Here is a 21199-nt window from a genome sequence, read left to right as displayed (position 1 = left end):
GTTGGTTTTCGTATTAATATCAAGAAGTAGGCAATTTTTAACACAGAATTTCTATTATCTTTTTAAATGTCCATGAAAACATTTCTGAGCCTTTTGAGCAGTCTTTTGTCAAAGGTTGTTATTCCTAAATTTTATTATGCAGACAGTATGATCAATGTTTATTCACCGTGAGCACAGTAAATAATTTTTTTTTTTAAGGAACTGAACAATCATTAATTTTGGAGCTGAGAGGGGCCTCATGAATAGATATGGTTCTAAGAGGCTGAGGCTTCACACCCAAGTGTCTGGGCCACAGAGGCAAAACAGCAGAAGCAAAAAGAAAAAGACGAAAAGCCCGTGGAAACAACCTCCGCAATGCGCTGACCTCAGCTGCAGGGCCCACCAGGAACGTCCTCAAGACCTCGACAGCCTTCACTGACCACATATATATGTCTTGAGCTCCAACTGCAGAGAAGGGTTCAGAAAGATTCAAGGAATAAGTTGGGCGAAAAATAATTCCCCAAATCCTAACGCCCTGCATCGGTTTTGAGCTATGGATGCAAAAGGAGACTGGTGTTCTCAGAGACAAAAAGGTCTCCCACGTGAAGAAGCAAAAATCACCACTCATTGCAGTGGGAACCGGGCTTGAAGATGACAGCCAAGAAGATTCGGAACAGCAGTCAAAGTCAGCCTGGCAATGAGACAGTTACAAGCCCCAACCAGACGAGGGCTGGCAGATTTCACAGACGAACACCCCCTCCAAGGCCAGCAGCGTAGCCCTCCTTGCTGGACCGCAGGGTGGCCAGAACTGCTATGCATGGTGTGCTGGGATCGTGGTGAGGGAGAAACCCCTGGGGCGGTGATGGGGGGTGCAGCTCTGGGTGAAGAGGCCCGTCTGGCCTTCCCTGCCACGTCCCCGCACATCACACACGGTTGAGGCTTCAGGACACAATGCAGAGGAGTAGCCTTCCCATGGCAAGGTGTGAGGACACGGGCACTGAAAACAAGCCTCAGGAAGGACATATAAGAGCCTTAGCCGTGGTCACCTTTGGGGAGAGAGATTATAGGACGCCGAGGGACGGGGTAGACTATGTCTTATTTCAGAACTTCCTAAACCATCTGAATTTCATTCCCATGCATATGTATCTCTTTTACGTTCTACGAAAACAAAGCACTTTTCTTTAATGACAAAAATATTTTTAAGAATAAAGAGAATCTGGACTGAGGCATGGCACTGGGCGGGGGCGGAAAACAGGGCAAATGCTTAAAATACACTGACTTCTAAAATGAGTTAAAATGACGAGATCACTGCTGTCGCCCCTTCCCTGGGCTAGAGGCTGGGTGCGGGGGCGTCTCTGCGTCCCCCCGTGTGGGTACCCAGTGACCTCCCCTAGCCAAGCAGCCACCCCTAGCTGGTGCCCTTCGCCTGCAAACTGTTTATAATGTGGGGCCGTGAGCCGGTGGCGGCACCCTGACCACCGCGGGCTGTGGGATCCCTGTTCCAACAGTTACTGTGAGAGCTTCGGCAAGTCACTTGACGTTCCTCGGCTCCGGTTTCCTCACCTGCTAAAGGGAGACCGGAACAGTTCCCACATCACAGAATGACCGTGATGGTAAAATGACGTCACACCCATAAAGTGTTTGGTGCCGGGCCTGGTGCTTGCTGGGAGCTCAGTCAACTTTCGCTACCAACCCCACAAGGGTTTCTCTTAGCATCTTTTTAGAGTCATTTGCTGCTCAGATCCAAGGGAGCTCAGAGGGCCCCTCCCCGGGGGAAGCCCGAGGACTTGGAGCCCAAGGCTGTTCTGTGTGTGAGCTCCTGTGACATGGTGTGCAACGGGGGAGAGAGAAACCCCACCGGCGGCGTTAAGGGCAGGACTTGCCTTAATGGTGTGAAAGACTAGATCCTCTGCTCACAGCCAGGATGCGCCGGGGCTCCAGTGAGCAAAAAAGCAAACCCCAGAAATTAAGGACCCAGGAGTCAGGGCACGGTCCCAGGGCAAGAGGAAAGCTAGAGAGCAAGAAAGTCCTCATGACAAACAGGGCTTAGAGGCCGCTTCAGAAAGAAAAACGAAACAACCAGTCAGAAGTTAACTGCTCCGCGGCTAACCTGTGACCCCAAAGGAATCTTGGCCCACAGACCGTGACGAAAGTTCACACCCATATACATCTTCCCCCACAAACAGATTGTCTCCAACAAGGTTTTAAGGTGAGAGCTTTGAACATGGAAAACCTTTCCAAACTTAGTTGCTGTCACTATGATTAAAGTTATGGAAATTTTGCTCACATTAAGTGCAGAGGTTTAGATTCCATGTACAGATCTGGAAAATACTTTTGTAAAACACACAAAGAGAAAAAAGGGAAGAAAATGCCCCAAGTGTAAGAAACGACAGAATTCAATCACTCTGTCTGTGGACGTATATCTTCATTTTACCCCCGTGCATTTTTACTATGCTTTTAAAATCCCCTCTGGGACTGTAAAATAGGACTGGCTTTCTCTTCACTCCGTTTCCCTCCGCGTGCTAACGTGTCTGCAGGGCTGGCCCGACCCCTTGCAGGCAATTCCTCCGTGGAACACCGTGTTTCTGGAGCTTCTCTCCTTTGGACCACACTCCTTAAGGAAATCCACTGTCCACCTCTGAATCCTGCTTCTGCAGCAATGTTAGATGATCGCTATTTTTCTTTGGCACAAAATCATAATCCTCCCTGTCAGATATGCTTCTTCAATTCTGGGTTTCCTTTTTATCTAATTTTAAAATAGTCCATCGATAGAGATCATTTAGTTATGTACAACAATAAACATGAACAGTCTAAAACAAGCTCTTTTTTCCCCACTCCCAAACCCTGGCAGCCACGTTTTTAGCATGTTTTTTCAGTCTCCATTCAGCTTCCTCACTTTCCAGAATCTCTTTACCATAAATTCCTCGTGCCATAAATCAAGCCTTTAACTAAATGTGCTTTTTGTCTATTTCCACGGTACATAAAGGAGATGAAGCAAGGAAGCCGGGCTTTTTTCTTTTCTTTTTAAAGGGCCACCGAGAAACTATGTTATCTTTTAATACTAGATTCAATTCAACAGTGAGAGGGGGGCCCACAGAGAACAGAGCAGACAGAGGCACAGATGCCACAGGGAGGAGGTATGAATATCCGTGCGCCTGCTTATTCTGAGGACTCACAAACGGACCCCAACCGGCCAGAGAAACCCTCTGACTCTCAGTCCACGGGTCCGCATTCCCAGACCAAAGCACAAGGTCCTGGAGTCGACACAGGTTTGCTATAAGCCCTGCCCATCACTCCCCGACGGCAGGTAAAATGCCTTCACCAGCCCAAGCTGAAATAAAGGTCCAAGGGGTGCGGGGACGGGATTTCTTTTCCTTCCGTAACAAATTTTAGGTAAAGAGGCAGGGTAGTCAATCTGGCACGCACTTTTCTCCCTTAGCAAGTCTCCGTCTCCCCAGACCTCCCCCCAGGACTCTCCAGAGTAAACCTATCAAACCCCAACTGGCTGGTCTTCCTAGAAGATCGCACCCAGGCCCGAGCTTAGCCAAACTGTTGTGTCTTCTGGAAGCAGAGAGGAGAGAATGGCCAAATGGGGGCTGGGAGGGCCAGGCGCCCACACAAAAGGGCAAATTCCAGTTAAACCATCCATGACCATCTAATTACCCACATGCTTTCTGGAACTGGCGAGGTTTCATTAGACCACTTGATTGACCAAAATACAGAGAATGTTCCGAGATCACGCTGTTTAGCTGCTAGGTCGTAAATGAGCTTCTAGAAGTGGGACTGCCCTTCACGGAGTTCGGTATGTTTCATAGCCATTCATACCCAGCCCCAAGAACTGGCTCCTGAATCACACACGCCATCTTTGCCCTGTTCATGGAGCCCCTGGGAACGTGCCATCTGCCTCAAAGACATTGTTACAAAGCATGACCTTGGCAGCCCCTGACTTTTCTCTGGCTTTCAACCTATCTGTATTGGCAGCCAAGAGGGTGAAACTGAAGTCTGAAAAAAGAACAAACAAACAAACCTGCAGCCCCTTCTGAGATGCTGGTGGTGGTGAGACAGCATGAGCTATACCCACGTGTATGTCCCCACCCAGGAGCTGCGTTTATCTGTTTATGAATCTCCATCATGCCCTATGGAAGTGCCTGGCTCCAGAGAAAGAGGCTGACGTGCTCCCTGAAAAACCAATGCAACAAACGCAGCGAGGCTGCTCGCCTCCTGAACAGACGTCCTCAATTCCCTTCACACCCTTCCCTGCCCCCACCCAACCAATTTGTGCAAAACGCGGGAAGGGTAGCCCTCCCTGTAATTCACGGATGTGCAAGGAAGGCTTCACAATGGCCACGCCGTCCACCAGCAGCCCTGGAAACGTGTACAAGGGCCGACAGGCTCACGCAGACGCCCCTCTCTGGACTGGCTCTTGCTGGTCCCCTTGCCTGAGCCCCAGCTCAGAATGTGGGAGGACCCCCGTCAAGGGGAACCAGGAGATGCCCCGTGCTACCCGCCTCCCCCCCACCTAAAAGTTGTTTCTCTTTCCCCAAACATCAAAACGCATGAAGAGTCTCAAAAAAATTCATGGTTACTGGGAAATGATCACAAGGAATTTCTTCCTAGGTACTGGAGAAAAAGTATTTTTGTCTCAGAAACAAATAAACTCAAATGTCTGTCTTACACTGGTAAGTCCAGTACAGATTAGTAAATGTCAATGAAAAAAAAAATTCACAGTAGGATAAAAAACTTTTTTTAACCTTCTCTTGTTCTAAAAAGGGAGCAATGATTGATTGAGTGAGATGCGGTTTCTGCACCTCGCGGGAGGGGCGAGGGTCAGGGCCAAGAAGATGAAATTCGGACTCACCACAAAGACGCAGAATGCTACCGTGTAATAAAGAGGGCCGGGCACATGCAGCATGACAGGCGCCTAGCAAATGCCTAGGAAAAACCCAGCCCCTAAGACATCTGATTACAGGCTCACCTGTCGCCAGGTAAAGGCATGCGTGGCATCCCTGTGGTATGCTCTCCGTCATCAACATATCTGCCGGCCTTTCCGGGGCTCTTCATTCCAGCTACAGTCCAATAACCCCCTTTTATCCAGCTACCTGCTAAGCGTCTCCTCCACCAAAGGGGCTGTGCTTATTATGGACGAATCGCTCTTTGGGAAGAATCAGTGCCTCCCACATGAGCAGCTGAGATGTGTCAACATTTCCACAAATAAACTCCCAGAGATTTAATTTTCCAGGGAACCGTGTTTGCCCACTTTGCTCTGCTTCTCTTACAGTACTCGACCTTACTGAAACACAAGGCAATTGCATCTCAAATGAAGGCCCCCAAATGACCTTGGAGCCACTGGCGCAGGCGACGGGCCACGTCTTATATGGAACCTGGGTTAGACTAAGCACTCAGAAAATTATGAAGGAAGGAAGGAAGGAGGGAGGGATAAAAAACGAGGAAGAGTTCGGATGTTCCCTTTAGTTACACAGGGGGGCAGAGGAGAAATGGCCAACTTAGGTGGAGATGACAATGAAGAAAGGCCAGTCAGCCAGAGAGAAATAAAAACACAATGAACAGAGTTGAGTCGAGGGGATTCTAAAGGCATCTGCCTCGTTTATATTAAATAAAGAGAAGCGCATTGTAAACAGCTGCAGAAAAAAAGATGATGAAATAATTACAGGACAATGGTCTAGCTACACCAAATTACAGGTTTCCTCTAGAAGGCAGCATTTTTCCCTATTAGGAAAAAAAATAATAATAGAGGTGGGAACACCACTCCCTCTTTCAGCTCCCTGGAGCCAGGCTCTCAGGATGGTGGCTGTAAGGATGGCCCAGAGGTAACTGGTAAGGAGCAAGGGTTGGGGATGGGTGGCCACATCACCTGAAGGTCACCAAGGGTACCAGCTTGTAAGAGTCACCTTAGGACTGGACTCTCCCAGAATCAGGCAAGTGGTCTCATCATCGCTGCCCTGGCCCCAAGAATGACAGTGGTACCTTTAATAACAACAGCATTCTTGGAGGCAGGGGGACCGATGGGCACCCTTCTCCCCCCCAACTCTTAACCCCATTTGAGCACTTGCCTGCACGTGACACATACTCCAGATGCTACCCTCAGCCTCCATTTAGAAAGACCTGCTTGAAACGTGGCTTCAAAGACGTCAGCAAGGACCCGTTCAGCCTGGAGTTCGGAGGTGGGCTGAGAACAGCCGGATCTGTGCTAAAGCCGCTGCTGACCGAATGGCCCCTGACCCTCGCCAGGGCCTCGCCAGGGCCTCGTCCAGAAGATGTCATCGCCCCCTGAAGTCCCGGGAGGGACAGGGCTGGGATTAACCCAGAGTCGCTCAGAGTGCATTTCAGAATCACTGGAGGACTTGCTTGAAATGCAGGTTCCTGGTCCTATCCAAGACCTACTCAACCAGAATCTCGGGGGCTGAGACCAAGGAGTCTACAGTTTTAACAAGCGCCCTGTAAATTCAACTGAAGTACACGCTGAGTGAGGGCCCATGAGGTAGCCATCCTCTTTGCTGTTTCAAAACACATGACTTTATCGGAACCAAGTTCCAAGTACTTCTGGAAACACTGCCTTCACACCCGTTTCCCCTTTCCATCTTCGTGAGCATGAGAGAGAATCAGAGCACTGCCTGCTCTGTCAGCTCTGCAGGGTTTCGGCTGAAAGCAGAGGTGTAGGCTGCACCTTGCCCTGTCTGCCCAAAGCAAGAGTAAACCAATCAGGAGGAACACACAAGGAAAAAGTAACCACCAAAGACCAAGTGCGGGGCTAACAACAGTCTGTTCCCTATTCATTATAAAAATCATTCTGGGGGCTTCCCTGGTGACGCAGTGGTTGAGGGTCCGCCTGCCGATGCAGGGGACGCAGGTTCGTGCCCCGGTCCGGGAAGATCCCACATGCCGCGGAGCGGCTGGGCCCGTGAGCCATGGCCGCTGAGCCTGCGCGTCCGGAGCCTGTGCTCCGCAACGGGAGAGGCCACAGCGGTGAGAGGCCCGCGTACCGCAAAAAAAAAAAAAAAAAAAATCATTCTGCCACCGAATCCACAGTCACAACGTTAGTGCAAACAATACACTACAGGCATACGATTCTATTTTAAGAATCAAAGAGGTGGCGCCAAAGTTCAGTTAAGACAGAGCTCATGGGGCAGCAGTTCAGTCACCTCCTCGTGGGGCAGCAGTTCAGTCACCTCCAGGGACAGATTTCTGAACTTGACTTAAGAAAACATAAGTCTAAGAGAACTAGAGTCCCTTGCTTTCCAACTAGTGGCATGAGCCTGTCTCTAAAAGCAGCGTTAGATCACAGGAACAAAAGGGGCCTACGCTCTGAAGAGACCACTGCACTCGAGTCCCACCGAATGCACCAGGGCACTGCCTCCTGGGTTATTTCCAGTCATGCGGAGGAGCTCGGAGTCTTGCACCATTGGGCTTTCCTGCCCTTAGAACTAGACTCGGTGGACCCCACTGATGCACCAGGACTTGACCCTCCAAGCTCCAGACACTCATCAGATGGCCACTGGGAGGCCCACGGGAACCACTGGCACAGGGACACTCCCGGAAGTAGAAGATGGCACGAGGCAGAGGAGGAGACCCGAGAGCTGGCTGGGCGTGGGGGAGGGGTAAGGTTCTTCAAACTCTTTATCTACTTTCTGTTACCTGTCTCCTCAGAGGGATGCGCTTGGTCAGCTTGTGCACAGCCGGCTGGCTGCTGAAGTCCGGCTTCTTGGTCGTGTTCTTCATCCGGCACACGATGACCCCCACCACCATACAGGCGATCAAGAAGACCCCTATGCAGTAAATGGCTATCTCCAGATACTCTGGGGAAGCTGTGATCTCCTTTTCTCTTACTGGAGCTAGATTGCAGATCACACGAGAGGAACAGATAAGCAGGCCACAGAGTTAGGACACTGGACGGATGCATCCTGGCAGAACTACAGGAATCAAAAGGCGACGACCGTTCCCAAGGCAAGATGGGCTTCCCGATAACTCAGTGCTGCGGGAGGGCATGGGCTCCGGGCCAGCCGTGCACCTCTTCCAAACGAAGGTGAATAGCCTAGGGCTCCTCACTTGACCACCGGGGCCCAGGTGGTCGCTATCTCTATCCTCAACGGGCCTCTGCAATCTTGCGATTGTGGTGGCTTGGCTGCCACCAAGTTACAAGGGGCAGGTTACGAGGTCACGTTCTGTTAGGCATTTGGGCAGAGTAAAGCAGCCAACCACAACCTCAACAAAAGGACAGTCGTCTTCCTTGATGGTCTCTGAGGCAAACCATTTAAAGATTCTTAAATAGGAACGATGCCCACTTTTATTTCTAAAGGGGTGGCCTCAGTCTTATTTGGGTAAAGCTCTTCCAAAGGAAGATGCGACAAAGTCATTGACCCAGATGAACACAGTTCCATAGGACATGAGATAAATATTCATCTAGTAGGCCGGACTGGAAAAGGTTCAAATTTCTTTATATAGTCCAGTAGGTTATTCAACTAAACAAACAAATGCATTTAATATAAAGACTGAATTGCTTATAATATAGAATCATTACGTCCATACGATAAAAAGCTTGTAACATTCCTTCATCAATAACCATTTAAATTTTTGTGTATCTTGTTATACTGATGTCACTGCAACTTTTCCCTTCAAGGGAAAATAGAGATAATGTCGCATGTGAGGTTACATATCATGACTTAAGTTAGCACATTCTTATACCAAGTTCCAATAATGTCTGCTTCCTCCTTAGTGCTTAACGGTCAATCGACAAGCAGTGTATTTCCAAGTAGTGTTTTTCTCAAACTGCATTCTTAGTTAATGTGCTTGTGCTGTCAGGCAAATGGGTTACGAAGTGCCGATCAGGCACTTGCAGAATGCAGTACTGCGAGTAAAAGCAAGCTCAATACAAGAGGCATCTCATTGTCTCAGAGCAAATGTTCACAGAGCAGATTCACAACAAAAGGAAACACGAATGCAATGGCATTATTTAAAGCTTATACATTTGAAACAGAAAACTATTTGCAAGATAGTCAAAACTCTTAGCAGCACAGCACAAAACGAAATGCTCCATTTATTTTTACTGGATATAAAATAAGCATGCAGGTAGGCACCGCACTTTAAAAATAAGGAATTAATAACTGGAGTAGCACATTATGAGCTAGCAAACCATAGTCTATGCAGTTTCACAAAGGAAATGACGAAGAGACAGATGCATTAAGGAGACAGTAATTATCAAGAAAGCTTGACTAGGATAGAGATATCGGTTAAAGATTCAGACAGCAGCAATGTTTAGGCAACAGGGCTTCAGCGATGTTGATTTCTCTGTAGGGTAGAAATAACATCAAACCCAAGATGGCAAGAGCATGCTTTGCAGTAAAAGCAAACTGAGAGTCCGTTGCATTCCACCATGCAGCAAGCCACCGATCCCCAAGGTAGGTAACACACTGCTTCTGTACGCCCTACGCACGGGGGTGCTTCTCCCCGGCCACCTCAACACACACCCATCTATTTACATCTTGTTAAAAATAGAAAGCAGAACAAAAGTAATAAAAGTACTTATGGGATTTTAGCAAAATGGAATTTGACACGAGAAAAAATTACTTTGGATTTTACAAAGTAATTTCAACTTCTTCCTTAAAAGAAAGGGGGATGGGTAAATCTATACATTGACCCACTGACTCACTAAAAATATAAGATCCCTTCGGGTTTGAAGGGTGAAATTTCACTTGATCATAAATGTGAGGGTGGGATCTCATTGTGAGTGAATTTCCAAGGCAACTTTCCTATCCCTGGGGGATAATTTTTAAACATTTAAAAAACTCTTTATGCAAAGGGGAAAAGGGGCCATTTCTGAGAACAGAAGCTGTGTTAATTTTATAGCAATCAACCCAGAAGAGGGAAAAAACCATGGAGAGAAAGAGCAGTATATACCTGGCAGAACTGTCAACCATGCAGAGTGAAAGGATATCCCAATAGAATTACCCGCCAAGCACGTATATTCCCCAGCATCCTCAAAAGTTACATTCCGAATATAGAGAACCTCAATTTCTTTGTCCGTGGTATTAACACCGGCGGCCTAGAAAACAAGGAAAGCAAGAGAAAAGGCTAGACGACACAGGAATGATTGTGGAGGGGGCCATGGAACCATGAGGCGTCGCGCCGGGGGCTCCGGAGGGTACCGGCCACCGGAAGATTCCGATTTGCAGCCCATCCACAAAGCCCACAACCAAGAGAGACTGAGCGACACGGAGCAGCTCACCTCCACAGGCCCGTCACCACACTGGCTTCACCACCTAGACATACATGCATGCAATCAGAGGCATGGAAAAATCAACCCACAGAGATCCATTCTCTTGGCCTTTGCTTTGCTTTGGATATAGGGGTGATTGTCCAAAAGTATGGCCCCCAAAAGTCCAAGTTGGGTTCTGGTCCTGTTGGCTGCAGACTCCCACCTCGAAAAAAGGATGGTTCTGCCTCAACTGTCGTGTCGTAAGACCGCACACCACAGATAAGCCCAAGTGGACACCTGGCACCTCCTTTCAGGCCTGTGGGAACCACCAGGGTGAAGGGAGTTTGTGCTGGTCAGCAGGCTCTGCTTACGTTTACTCCTGCGTAACCATCCTGACATACATTGCATTGAAAGAAAATGGAAGAAGGCACGATCTTGGTAGCGAAGAAACCGGACTCTGTTTTTTCTTTTCTTAATACAAACATTTGAACGTGAGTCATGACAAATCGAGAAAGGCAACCTGCTGTCTTCAACAGTGGCCAGCAGCGCATCTACTCATTCAGATGGAATATCCTTGAACTGGGAAAACAAAGTCAAGGACAGCATTCCTTAAGCATCAGTTACACAATCAAGAAAATGATGCTCTGTTGAACCGGTTATATCATGCCAGTATTTCTTTCCAACTGCGGGGCAGAGGAGGTATGAATTCTGCTACTATGCAAATGCCACAGATTCAGTAGGCATGCCGGTGTGCGCTTACAATGGTGCTGGTGTGCAGTAATGATGGGAGACGTGCAGCCTGAACGAGATAAACCAGAAGGGACAACTTAAAAACTGGGTGGGGGTGGAAGGTAATCTTTAGAAGAAGTTAGAGCAAGCACTTTGAATATTGTGGGCATTTTTCCATGGCTGCTGGTATCATACCAGCTGCATCACCAAAGAAAGATTATGATGAATATACCAAGACCACAGAGTTATCCTATAAGCTGCCTGCAGTCTCCCAAAGCACCAAGTCTTTTCAGCTTCTATATCCAGCCTTCTTTAAAACAAAAACAAAAACAAAACCAAAAAAAAAACGTTGTTACCTTGCTGTTTTGGCAGGACAGTGAGCCAGGCAGACTGGTTGGCCTGCCCTATATAATTGGAGACCTTACAAATATACTCCCCAGCATCCGCCTCAGTCACATTGAACAGAGCCAGCACTTCTGCATTGGAACTATTTATCCCCGAGTGCTGGAACAGACATAGGAGAACAATATAATGGCCAACCAGGAAGGACTTCACACTACCTAGGGGCCCACCACCAACACACCACAGAAAAACAACCTCCATCTCATCTAAACAGCAACATCAAGGGGCTGTGGGTTTAGAAGGAAGAAAACAAGTCAACTAGTGGACAGCAGAAGTGACCCAGTGGAGAGGGGAGGAAGGGTGTGATCAATCCCCTTGCAGAACGGGTCCACAGCTCCCCAGGCTGGTCATCTCTTTCCAGCTTTTTGGATTCTTGGTGTTCTCAGCTGGAGAGAACACTTCACTGGTTTAATGTTCTGAGTTGAGCTTCCTATGGTCCTACTAGAAGACTGTTCTTTTTTTTTGGGGGGGGGGTACACGGGGCTCTCACTGCCGTGGCCTCTCCTGTTGCGGAGCACAGGCTCCGGATGCGCAGGCTCAGAGGCCATGGCTCACGGGCCCAGCTGCTCCGCGGCATGTGGGATCTTCCCGGACCGGGGCACGGACCCGTGTCCCCTGCATCGGCAGGTGGACTCTCAACCACTGCGCCACCAGGGAAGCCCTGGGGGACTGTTCTTTTAAAGGACATTCTCTATATGCAGCTCAACGTGGGAGACGTGGCAGGCAGTGCACTCAGAGCATCTGTACAGACTTAACTGCTGCTTGCTATCACCATCCTGAAGAGCAAGACAGATCTACGAAATAAAGAGGCTGGTGCTATTAAAACAAGGTCTTGCAAGGAACCAAATAAGGACTACAAGGGGAAAGAAAGTTTCCTTGTTCAGCATTACATGAGTGCAGGAATACCTTCTCAAGCTTATCACTAAACCACGTGTGAATGAATTTCAAAGGTTAAGGGGTCTCTCTTAAAAGGAAAATCTAAATTGTTTCTAAAAGGTGGCTACTAAAATGTGATCCTAACGTAGTATTAAGGGATATTAAGAGAAGACAACATCAGTGTAACAATAAACGTTGGTACAACGCCTCGAGTTTACAAAGCTCTTTCCAGCTACTTCATCCCATTAACTCCGCGTAACGCCCTGTAGGGGAGATATTACCACTTCTATAGATGTGCAGCTAAGCCTAAATGTCCCATCTAAGACCTCAGGGCCGATAAAGAGCTCAACTATTCTGACTCCAGCTTTGGCAGTCCTCCCGCTACCCCCTGGCTCCCTTCTGAGGCGTTATCAGCAAGCCTAAGGATCTGCTAATTCTTAAACACACCCTGTGCTGAACACGTAAGAGAGTCGTCTTCTCTCAAATCCAACGGGAAGCCAAAGAACCTGTGGCCAAACCCATCAGGGAGACCCCGGCCGTGGGCGTCTTTGGATTCAGAACGTGCTCACCTTCAGAACCTTGAGGTAGGGCAGCCCGTCGGGCCCGTATTTACTGCCATTCTTCTCCACGTGTTTGATCCACTGGATGTGGGGCTGGGCGTCGCTGTACACTTTGCAGACAAACTCCACGTCGCCTCCGACCACGGCGGAGGCGTTTGCTGGTAGTCCGGCCTGGAGGATGGGCCGGTGTGGCGATCGCTCTGGGGGAGAGAGGGGTGGAAGGGGGAGCAGGGCCAGGACGGGGGGGAGAGACGAACAAATAAGTTGTGTTGTCCAGAAGGCCGACCGTGAACTCAAGCCAAAAAGGCCTCGAGCCTGCTGGCTGACTCCTTTGAAATAACACCACAGCCCGACACAGAACAAAAACGACTTCAAAGGAGACGGCTGGAGCGCGACCCTTGTGAAAGGAGTACTTATTTAGAAAACCGAGAGAAGAACTTACTACATCATGAGTCACTGGACGTCCGTGGCCACCTGACGAACAAGGGATGAGATTTTATTCTGACAATCTAAAAGACAAATGGCGGGGAAAGAGCGCCTCTTCTCTCATCCCACTGGGGACACCATCAGAAGCTCACCTTGGTCGTCAGCTTACCAAATCCCAGGGAAGCGACAAGACTAACTTTAAGGTCGCCCTGAATTCCAAAATGGTGCCTATAGGCAGTGTCTCCCCGTGCATTTCTAAGATGCTCTGAGAAGACTCCCATCCATTGTTTCAAAAAGAAAATAAACTAAAAGCTAAGGCCCAAAGCTATGAACAAATGGTTTCGTTTCTTTGCTGTGGCATTCACTCCATTCGGTCATTCTTTGTCCCATGCCCCCATTCACCTCCTCCATAAGTAGTTACGTGTCACTGTGCGTCCCATGCTAGATGCACAGACAGACATTCCTCAGCTTATTCAGACGTGGCACTGAAAGAACAAAAAGCGACACCGGTTCCCAAACCCTGGCCATGTCTCAGGCTGTCTTAAAGGAGGCCCCATAGAGAAGAAGCCAGCAATGACTTCCCACCCTCCCTCATCTGCCTCAGTCTCTAGGGAAACTCTCCGGTTCAGAGGCGGTCTCTGCAGAAACCCTGGAGAGGCACCCACACCAAGGCACAGGAGCAAACACACACCAGGCTCCGCAAGAATCAACTAACAGACCAGCCTGTGTGTGATCCTGTCCACAGAGGCACCAGAATCACAACTGGACTGGAACCTTCCTGCACAGCAGCTCGGTCAAGAGCCACACACCCAATCATCCGTCCATTCACAAATATCACCCCATCCCCACCTACCTGTACGCACAGGCCACCGCCCACTTCCCTCTCCGCACTGTGGGTACCATTGCCTTCACCCTCCAGCCTAAAACACCACCAAGGAAAATGAGGACAGGCCAAGAGGCCCAACACAGCAAGGATGTCTCTATGCTACGCCTAAGTATTCCCGCGCACTGGGCGGGAAACAGCCAATCGGCACGATGGCTACCTAAGCCTTTCTATATCTGGGCTTTCAGATTAAAATGTCATTTAGTGGAATGTGTTGGACAAGAGCCAGACCATGCGCAAATTGATTTTACTGCAATAAGCCTGTTGCTGGTTGTAAAAACTTTAAAAAAAAAAAAAAAAGGAAGGAAGGGAGGGAGGGAGGGAGGGGGAGGGGGAGGGGGAGGGGGGAGGGAGGGAGGGAGGGAGGGGGAGGGGAGGGGGAGGGAGGGGGAGGGGAGGGAGGGGGAGGGGAGGGGAGGGAGGGGGAGGGGAGGGAGGGAAATCGAAAAAAGAAAAAGTGCTGGCAATTACTCTGAGCACATTTCATTCCAGAATCTCCCATCACTTCACAGACACTTATATTTTTACATTAAAAAGATAAAGATTTCAGATCCCCAAAGAAGTCATTCATTTTTCACAGTATCACCCGCACAGGCTAAGCAAAGAGCCCAGAAGTCGAGTCTCCTAGTTTTTGTGGGCAGAAAATGTCAAAGCCGGGATCCTTTCAAGCATCACTAGAAACACTCACTGCTTGCCTGAGACACCATCCTAGCGATGGGCCACTGCGAGTCTCCTGGTCCAGCCGGGCGGCCAGCTGGATGCTACAGGGACCTGCCAGCAGCTGGCAGGGACAGAGCTCTGGTTCAACCCCGGCTCGCCCCATCCACGTGAGAAGAACAGAATTAAGTCCACACACACTCTCCCCACCAGGCCTCCTCCCAAGAGATTTAAGCCCAAGGTGCACTGCCCTCCGGGCTGGACGCGGCCAGCCAAGTTCACAAAATAGGCACCTTTGCACCTATCAAATATTGAGGTAGTTTACGCCTTTCCACAGAGAAGTGAATGTCAGGTATCGGTTCATTCTCTGGCTCAGTTTTCCAGTTTTGCGTGCATGTGTTTGCATGTTCAGAGATAAACATTTACAGTGAACCTAAATATTTATTCTCAGAAACAAAGGTACTATAAAATCTTAAATGTCATAAGCCAGATCAACTGAATTTCAAACCAAGTCCTCTTTCTTAAACATGCTTGTTTCTCATAAATCGTTTCACAAGCAAACACTGTGCATGTAATACCAAATAACGATGCCCATGAACAATGAGGTCTTTCATATGGCACGACAGCTCCAGCCTGCGCCAGCCTTCAGCGGAGAACGTCGTCACTGGGGCAACACTGGCAGGGCCCACGACGGAGCTGCAGTCTTGTTTTACTTGTGGTCAGCGTGCTGCCGCGCTCTGGTTATTAAGTTATTCCATTGCTATCCGGACTATGTTCACCAAAAAAAAAAAAAAAAAAACCACCACCTTTGCAATGGTTTCATGTTATTGCATTTGCAAATTACAGCGTACCAAATGTTACCGCTTACAGTCTTGAATTCATCCTTTCAAGTTTTCTCACCTTATTCAAAATAACCTCTTAGCCACCCCAACTCCCCCTCAGCCCTTTCTCACTTTGGGTACAAAAACTGCAAGCTGGATCGCTCTGTAACCGAAACCTTACACCGCCTTCCAAAACTTATTACAGCTGCCTTCAGTATAAAATGAAACCTTAGAGAATGTTATTTAAAATGTTTTTAAAAAGTCAGTAGGCCTCATGTTTCGTTTCTCCACATCAGGCTTTGATTTCCTTTGCAACCTTATTCTCTGCCCTTAAACAAGTCGGAGAATGAGGCCTGAAACATCTTGGAAAAGGTCCCTGGGTGCCCGCATCTGCCGAGCACAGCGCTCCCCTTTCTCAGATCCTTCAGTGATCACTCTTCCTTGTGTCCATCAGACCCTTAAGAACAGGAATCGTTAGCGAGGGGATGACAGCGATTGGACTCCCGTTCTAACTTCTGAAAAGCTGGGGTGAAAGCAGGGTGCAGATGGCAGCTAGGAGAACAGGCTGGGTGGCAGCCCCCAGGAAGCGGGCAGCCCCTCCGAGGCCCGGCCCAGCGGGCACTTGGGAAGCACCCCGGGGACAGGGCAGTGATGGTGGGCACGAAGACCCTCCAACAGCGAATGTGTGCTCCTCGGCCCTGGGCCACACCAAAGCCCTTGGGTCTGCAACTCTTTTGGGCAGCAAGCTGATAGAAAAAGAAGAATTACTCAGTGGATCATCTCTGGATGAGAGAATAAAACCCAGAGCTGGCCCATCTCTTGTCCTTCTGCGATAACGAAAGTCACATCTTCTCCGCCAGGAAGGATTTCGTTTTAGGCAAGGGTCTCTTACAGCATGTTCAACCCTCAGATATTATAGCAAATAGATTTTTCTCTTTACCGGGGGAGTGAAATACATATACAGAAAAGCTGATGAGCACCTCACCTGTGTTTTTACTGAAATGTTTAAAAATACATATTCTGGGTTCAGCAGGTTGCAGGGGCCAGTTCATGGGCCCAAAAGAGGATGAGAACTCTTAACAATAGAGATTCTAAGGTCCCTGCGTGAGCTCCAAATTAAGACAGAATGGAAGGCAGTCCAAAGGGCGGGGCTGCAGCCAATGGACAGTTGGCTGCCCTGCTGGAATGAGGTTCTACCAAATATATGTGTAGTAGACACAGCCCGGAGTGCTTTAAAAACACATTCTCTCCCCCGCATTCTCCCTCACTCCCTTTTGTCAAGTGCTCCAAATGAGTCCACTTTACCGAACCCGAAGGCCCAGCTGCTAAGAGTCTAAACGTCGGACGGCCTGTCTCAAAATCCTGCTCTGGAGCTACGACCAGGAAAGCAGGAAGAACACAGCCTGCTTCATTCCAAGGGCTAATTATTGAGAAAGAGAGAGAAAATACCTGAGTGACAAAGAATAAATCTTTGTTAATTGACCATTTGAAACTTTATAACATGCCCATCCTCTCCTGGACATAATAATACCTTTGCTCATAAGAGATCTACAACTTTTGCTCTGACATAGCAAAGGCCATAAAAAATGTCCACCGGGCAGAGGGGCCTCCTGTACGGACTCAGTAAATAACGCATCCCGGGGATCAGAAGGAGAACCAGCTTCTTAAATCACACCCTATAAATTAATCAAGCCCGGAGTCACTGGTTTCCCAGCACACACTGTAAGCATCCCTCCCCAAAGTTCAGCAGCGCTTGCAGCAAAGAACCATTTCAAAACCCCGCTCTCTGGCAGCAAAACACCAAAAGACTCCAATCACACCGCTTGCCCAGGACTGATCTGGAAACAGAAAGTCTCCTCTCGGGGCGCCCCTTCATTTAAGGAACGTGAAGAACCCTGCCTTCCCTGTCTTTAAATTAAAATCAAAATTTAATTACCTTTCCTCTAAAACGGCAGTTTCTTAGCAACTCCAAGGGGCTGAATAAGGAAAGAGCATTCTGCGATTTAGAGAACAAGTGAAAACAACTGAGAATTCTTGTTTCTAAAGCCCAGCCTCCCTTTTTTCTCAAGAGGAGGCGGTGGTGGCTTTTGTTGCATTAAAAAACCGCACTAAACCAGTTAGCATGAGGCATGGTTATTAGGGGAGCCGATCAAAGGCCTCTGAAGTTTGAGGAGCCCAAAAACCTGCTAAAGCCCTCATGCTAATTACAATTAGTAGAATGAGTTCATTGTCTTGTCAAGACTGTGCCAAATGCCCTCAAACCAGACAGGCTACATCTAGCTGGGTTCTGAGTTTTGTTTTCCCTAAGCTTCCTCCAGCCTCTAGAGACTGGCACAAAAGAAGGTCAGAACCAAAAGTGATCTGGAGGAAAAGGGACAGTTAGGATACAGGATGAGAAGGTGTGCCACAGGAGGAGTACACATTTCTTTCTTTCTCAGAAAGAATCAAGGTATGCGTAACCAGTATTTTGCTTGTCACCTTCTACAACAGGCTAGGGATGCTGGGTACCTGGAATTACTTTAAAAAAACAAAGAGGGGGCGGGAAATGCATTTTGGTAGAAAGTGACTGGTTTGCCGCTCTTTCTCCAACCTGCACGTCGCCTCGTTTTCCTCCTGCTTGGACATCTGACTCTGGAAGGTCTTGAGGAACTGGGCTGGGGATCCATCTTCCTCTAAAACATACATGTTTCTCGGCAGAGAGAGCAAAGTCTGGGGAGCAAAAGCTGGTTTGGGAAAAGCCAAAGTGTTCTCCCTCCGGCACTGAGGTTCCTCAGTGACTTACGGAGGCTGCACCATGTGAAATGCTAGAAGCAAAACACCACTAATTCCTTTGTGTTTGCTCGACGAGGTGGAGACGCAGGGTGAAGTGCTGGCTGAGGCCGGAGGGCCTGGGAAGCCCAAAGCGGGCGGAGGCGCAGTGCCTTCCTTAATTAATGTCATAGACGGTATTATTTGGCTGGGAGTTGAGTGGCTTCTACCAGCTGGGTGTCAATTTAGGTCTTCTTGGGCAAATTACAGGAGCAGGGCCGTGTGCTATTTACACCCCGAATGTTTACGATACCCTGATCTCCGTGCCTTCGAAAAGTTAAACTGGAACTGAAGACTCTTTGGCAGCCACAAAGGTACGCCACTTTTAGGTTCAAAAATGCCCTTCTTTTTGTTAAAAGGACGCAGAGCTTTGGGATGATGAAGAAGTTCTGGGAGCGAGAGCGGCGATGGTTACACAGCAATTGTACTTAATGCCCCTGAACTGCGCACTTACACGTGGTTAAAATGGTACATTTTATGTTATGTGTATTTTACCACAACTGAAAAAAGAGAGAGAGAGAGAGAGAGAGAGAGAGACATGGCAAAGGTGACAATATCACAGAGTAAGATATAGTCCCAGGATCACGGAAAAGCTGCCTTCTCAATTAGTTTAGCATGTTTATCTTGTCCCATTGACTAAATGAAGGCTTTTCTCTCTTCTGACGCAAAGACTCTGCACAAGGTCCCCCACCACCACTCCGTATTGTGCTTGGTTTTCACGCTGATGCGAAACTCAGACATCAGTCTCCCCAGGCTCCCTCCTGGGGAGCTGGGGTAAACACAGCTGAGAGCAGTCACGCTGGGGAGCTCCACCACGGAGCCTCAGCACCCCGCCACTGGCCATAGCGGGTGCAACATCTCTCAGGAATGCAAGATTATCAGCTGTTGTGTGCAGACCTGGGTTCCCTTCATGGGAAGAGTATGCTAGAAACAATAAAAAAAGAAGAGAGAAAAAAAGAAAAGTCCAGGAATTAAACATACCCTCTTGTTACACAGGCAGAACTCTGATTTAGAATATCTTTTCTCAAATGATCTGCAAAGAAGCTAAAAACCAAACCATGGAGGAGTCCCAAAGACAGCAGCGATCAGAATGAAGCTGTTTAGGATGAAAATGTCGACATCAAAAAAGATCCAGAAATAGGTCCTAGAAAAATATTCACCCAGGTGCCCAACAAATAGGTGTATGCAGAGCTTGTCAACGGAGCCTCTCTGGTAACTGGAAACTAGAAGATGAACACAAGTTAAATACCTAGCAAAAGGGGGATGATTAAATAAATTATACTCTGTTCACAACAGACAGCACACAGGCCACTAGGAAGAATGAAGCAAAGAGATATGTACAGACATGGAGAGATGTCCACGGTAAGAGTGTTGACAGTTTCATCAACTTTCACCATTAAAAAACCTTACTTCTAGAGGAAGTCCAGAAAAATCTATCATGCTAATCTCTCAGATGCCTTACTTTGCTCCTGGGGCGTGTCAAGCAGAAGCAAAAGCTTTTAGCCCATCTGAGCAAACAAGAAATGCCTCCCTTTGGTAACGAACCATAGGAGAAGTGGAACAATAAAACCTCATTTGTTTTCTTAGAGGCAAACTCAGACCCTGAAAATAAAAGTGATTCTAGATAATTCCTTGCTATAAGCATCATCTAAAGAGAAGTTTCAAAATAGTCACCCAGATCACAAAAGGCTCCAATATGAATTCTACGTCTCTTCTCACCATCCAAGGCAAATGGGAGGCCTCAGGCCAGCCTGCAACCCTGCCCACTGCCCACCGATCACTCAGTGATGGTTCACACACAAGATGGTTTTGTTTCTTTTGGCCAAAATGTAAAATTTAAAGGACTAAATCCTTCATTTCTCAGTCTCAGTCCAGAGTGTATACGGAACCAAATAAAACGAGGAATTCCTTTTTCAAAAAAAGCACAACTGCCAAAAGATTCCTCCCAAATAATATGCAATGCGTATCTTCAAAAAAGAGCACTTTCAGGCTGAGATGATAAAGAATATGCCTGGGGCACCACCTGACCTGTGATGTGCGCATTTATTGGGGATGGACAGAATTCCTACAGGCCTTGTTTGAGAGAATTCTCTAAAGGGGAGGCTCCAGGAGAAAGAAAGTCAAAGGAGAAGTTCTATCAAGATCCAGGAATCTCCGTCCCTACTTATCATCTTCTCACTGCGGCAGTTTGGGGTCTTTTGCACTGTGAGCTGAGAACCCCAAGAGGCCAAAGCACGTGTTTCATTCAACCAATTGTCCCAAACACCCTCTAGGCCAAGCACGAGATGCCCCATAGATAGAGGATTAATCATTACAGTACAATCAATAAAGACAATCCCTGTAGAATGCTCTGCTCTATCTTTCCCCTCTAAACCAAAGCACTGATGCCCTCATCTCCTCATCTCTCTCTTCTCAGAAGGAGAAACAGAAAAACTTTCCCAGAGAAACACTAACATCCTCCCCTCAGCCATCTCTTCCCCACTTCCAACCCGACTCTGACCTCATTATGGTGAAACTCTAAACGCTGCCTCTCCAACTCAAACCTGCTCTTGAACTTGGGAACACACCCCCGTTACGATAGGTCGTTTCTGCCCTACCTTCTCCTGACTGTGAAAATAAACCAAACACAAGACCTGAATGCAACAGCAGGGTGTTCTAAGGGAGGGAGAACCCATAAAAGCACTCTGGTGGAAGTATTATTTAAAAGGGGAAGAATTTGTTGGCATTTCTACACTCATCTTAATGAGAGTCGGCATAATACGTCTCAACTGGGGTCTTTCGTGAAAAAAGGTGACCGGTAATTGAAGCTGTATATATACGTTTAGAGAAGAGCTCGGAAGATTCCTTG

At 48.0% G+C, this 21199-nt stretch overlaps 1 protein-coding gene across 8 annotated transcripts in view; it reads right to left on the bottom strand.

Annotated features, from left to right (window-relative positions):
- Positions 1–21199, bottom strand: part of FGFR2 (fibroblast growth factor receptor 2) — a 102505-nt gene that overhangs the window by 23321 nt on the left and 57985 nt on the right. For 4 of the 8 annotated variants that reach the window (XM_079900075.1, XM_079900073.1, XM_079900077.1 and 1 more), the window contains 3 exons: positions 12766–12956; positions 11275–11422; positions 7633–7829 (listed from right to left, as the gene is read on the bottom strand). In XM_079900075.1, coding sequence (XP_079756201.1) covers positions 7633–7829; positions 11275–11422; positions 12766–12956 — 536 coding nt within the window. Of the gene's footprint in view, positions 1–7632; positions 7830–9891; positions 10037–11274; positions 11423–12765; positions 12957–21199 lie in introns of all 8 variants that reach the window. The other 4 variants (XM_079900071.1, XM_079900074.1, XM_079900078.1 and 1 more) reach the window with 2 other exon arrangements.

The sequence above is a fragment of the Stenella coeruleoalba genome (assembly GCF_951394435.1).
Source record: "Stenella coeruleoalba genome assembly, chromosome: 16".
NCBI lineage: Eukaryota > Metazoa > Chordata > Mammalia > Artiodactyla > Delphinidae > Stenella > Stenella coeruleoalba.
The sequence above is the reverse complement of the archived record's forward strand: the minus strand, read 5'-3'. Positions and strand labels throughout refer to the sequence as shown.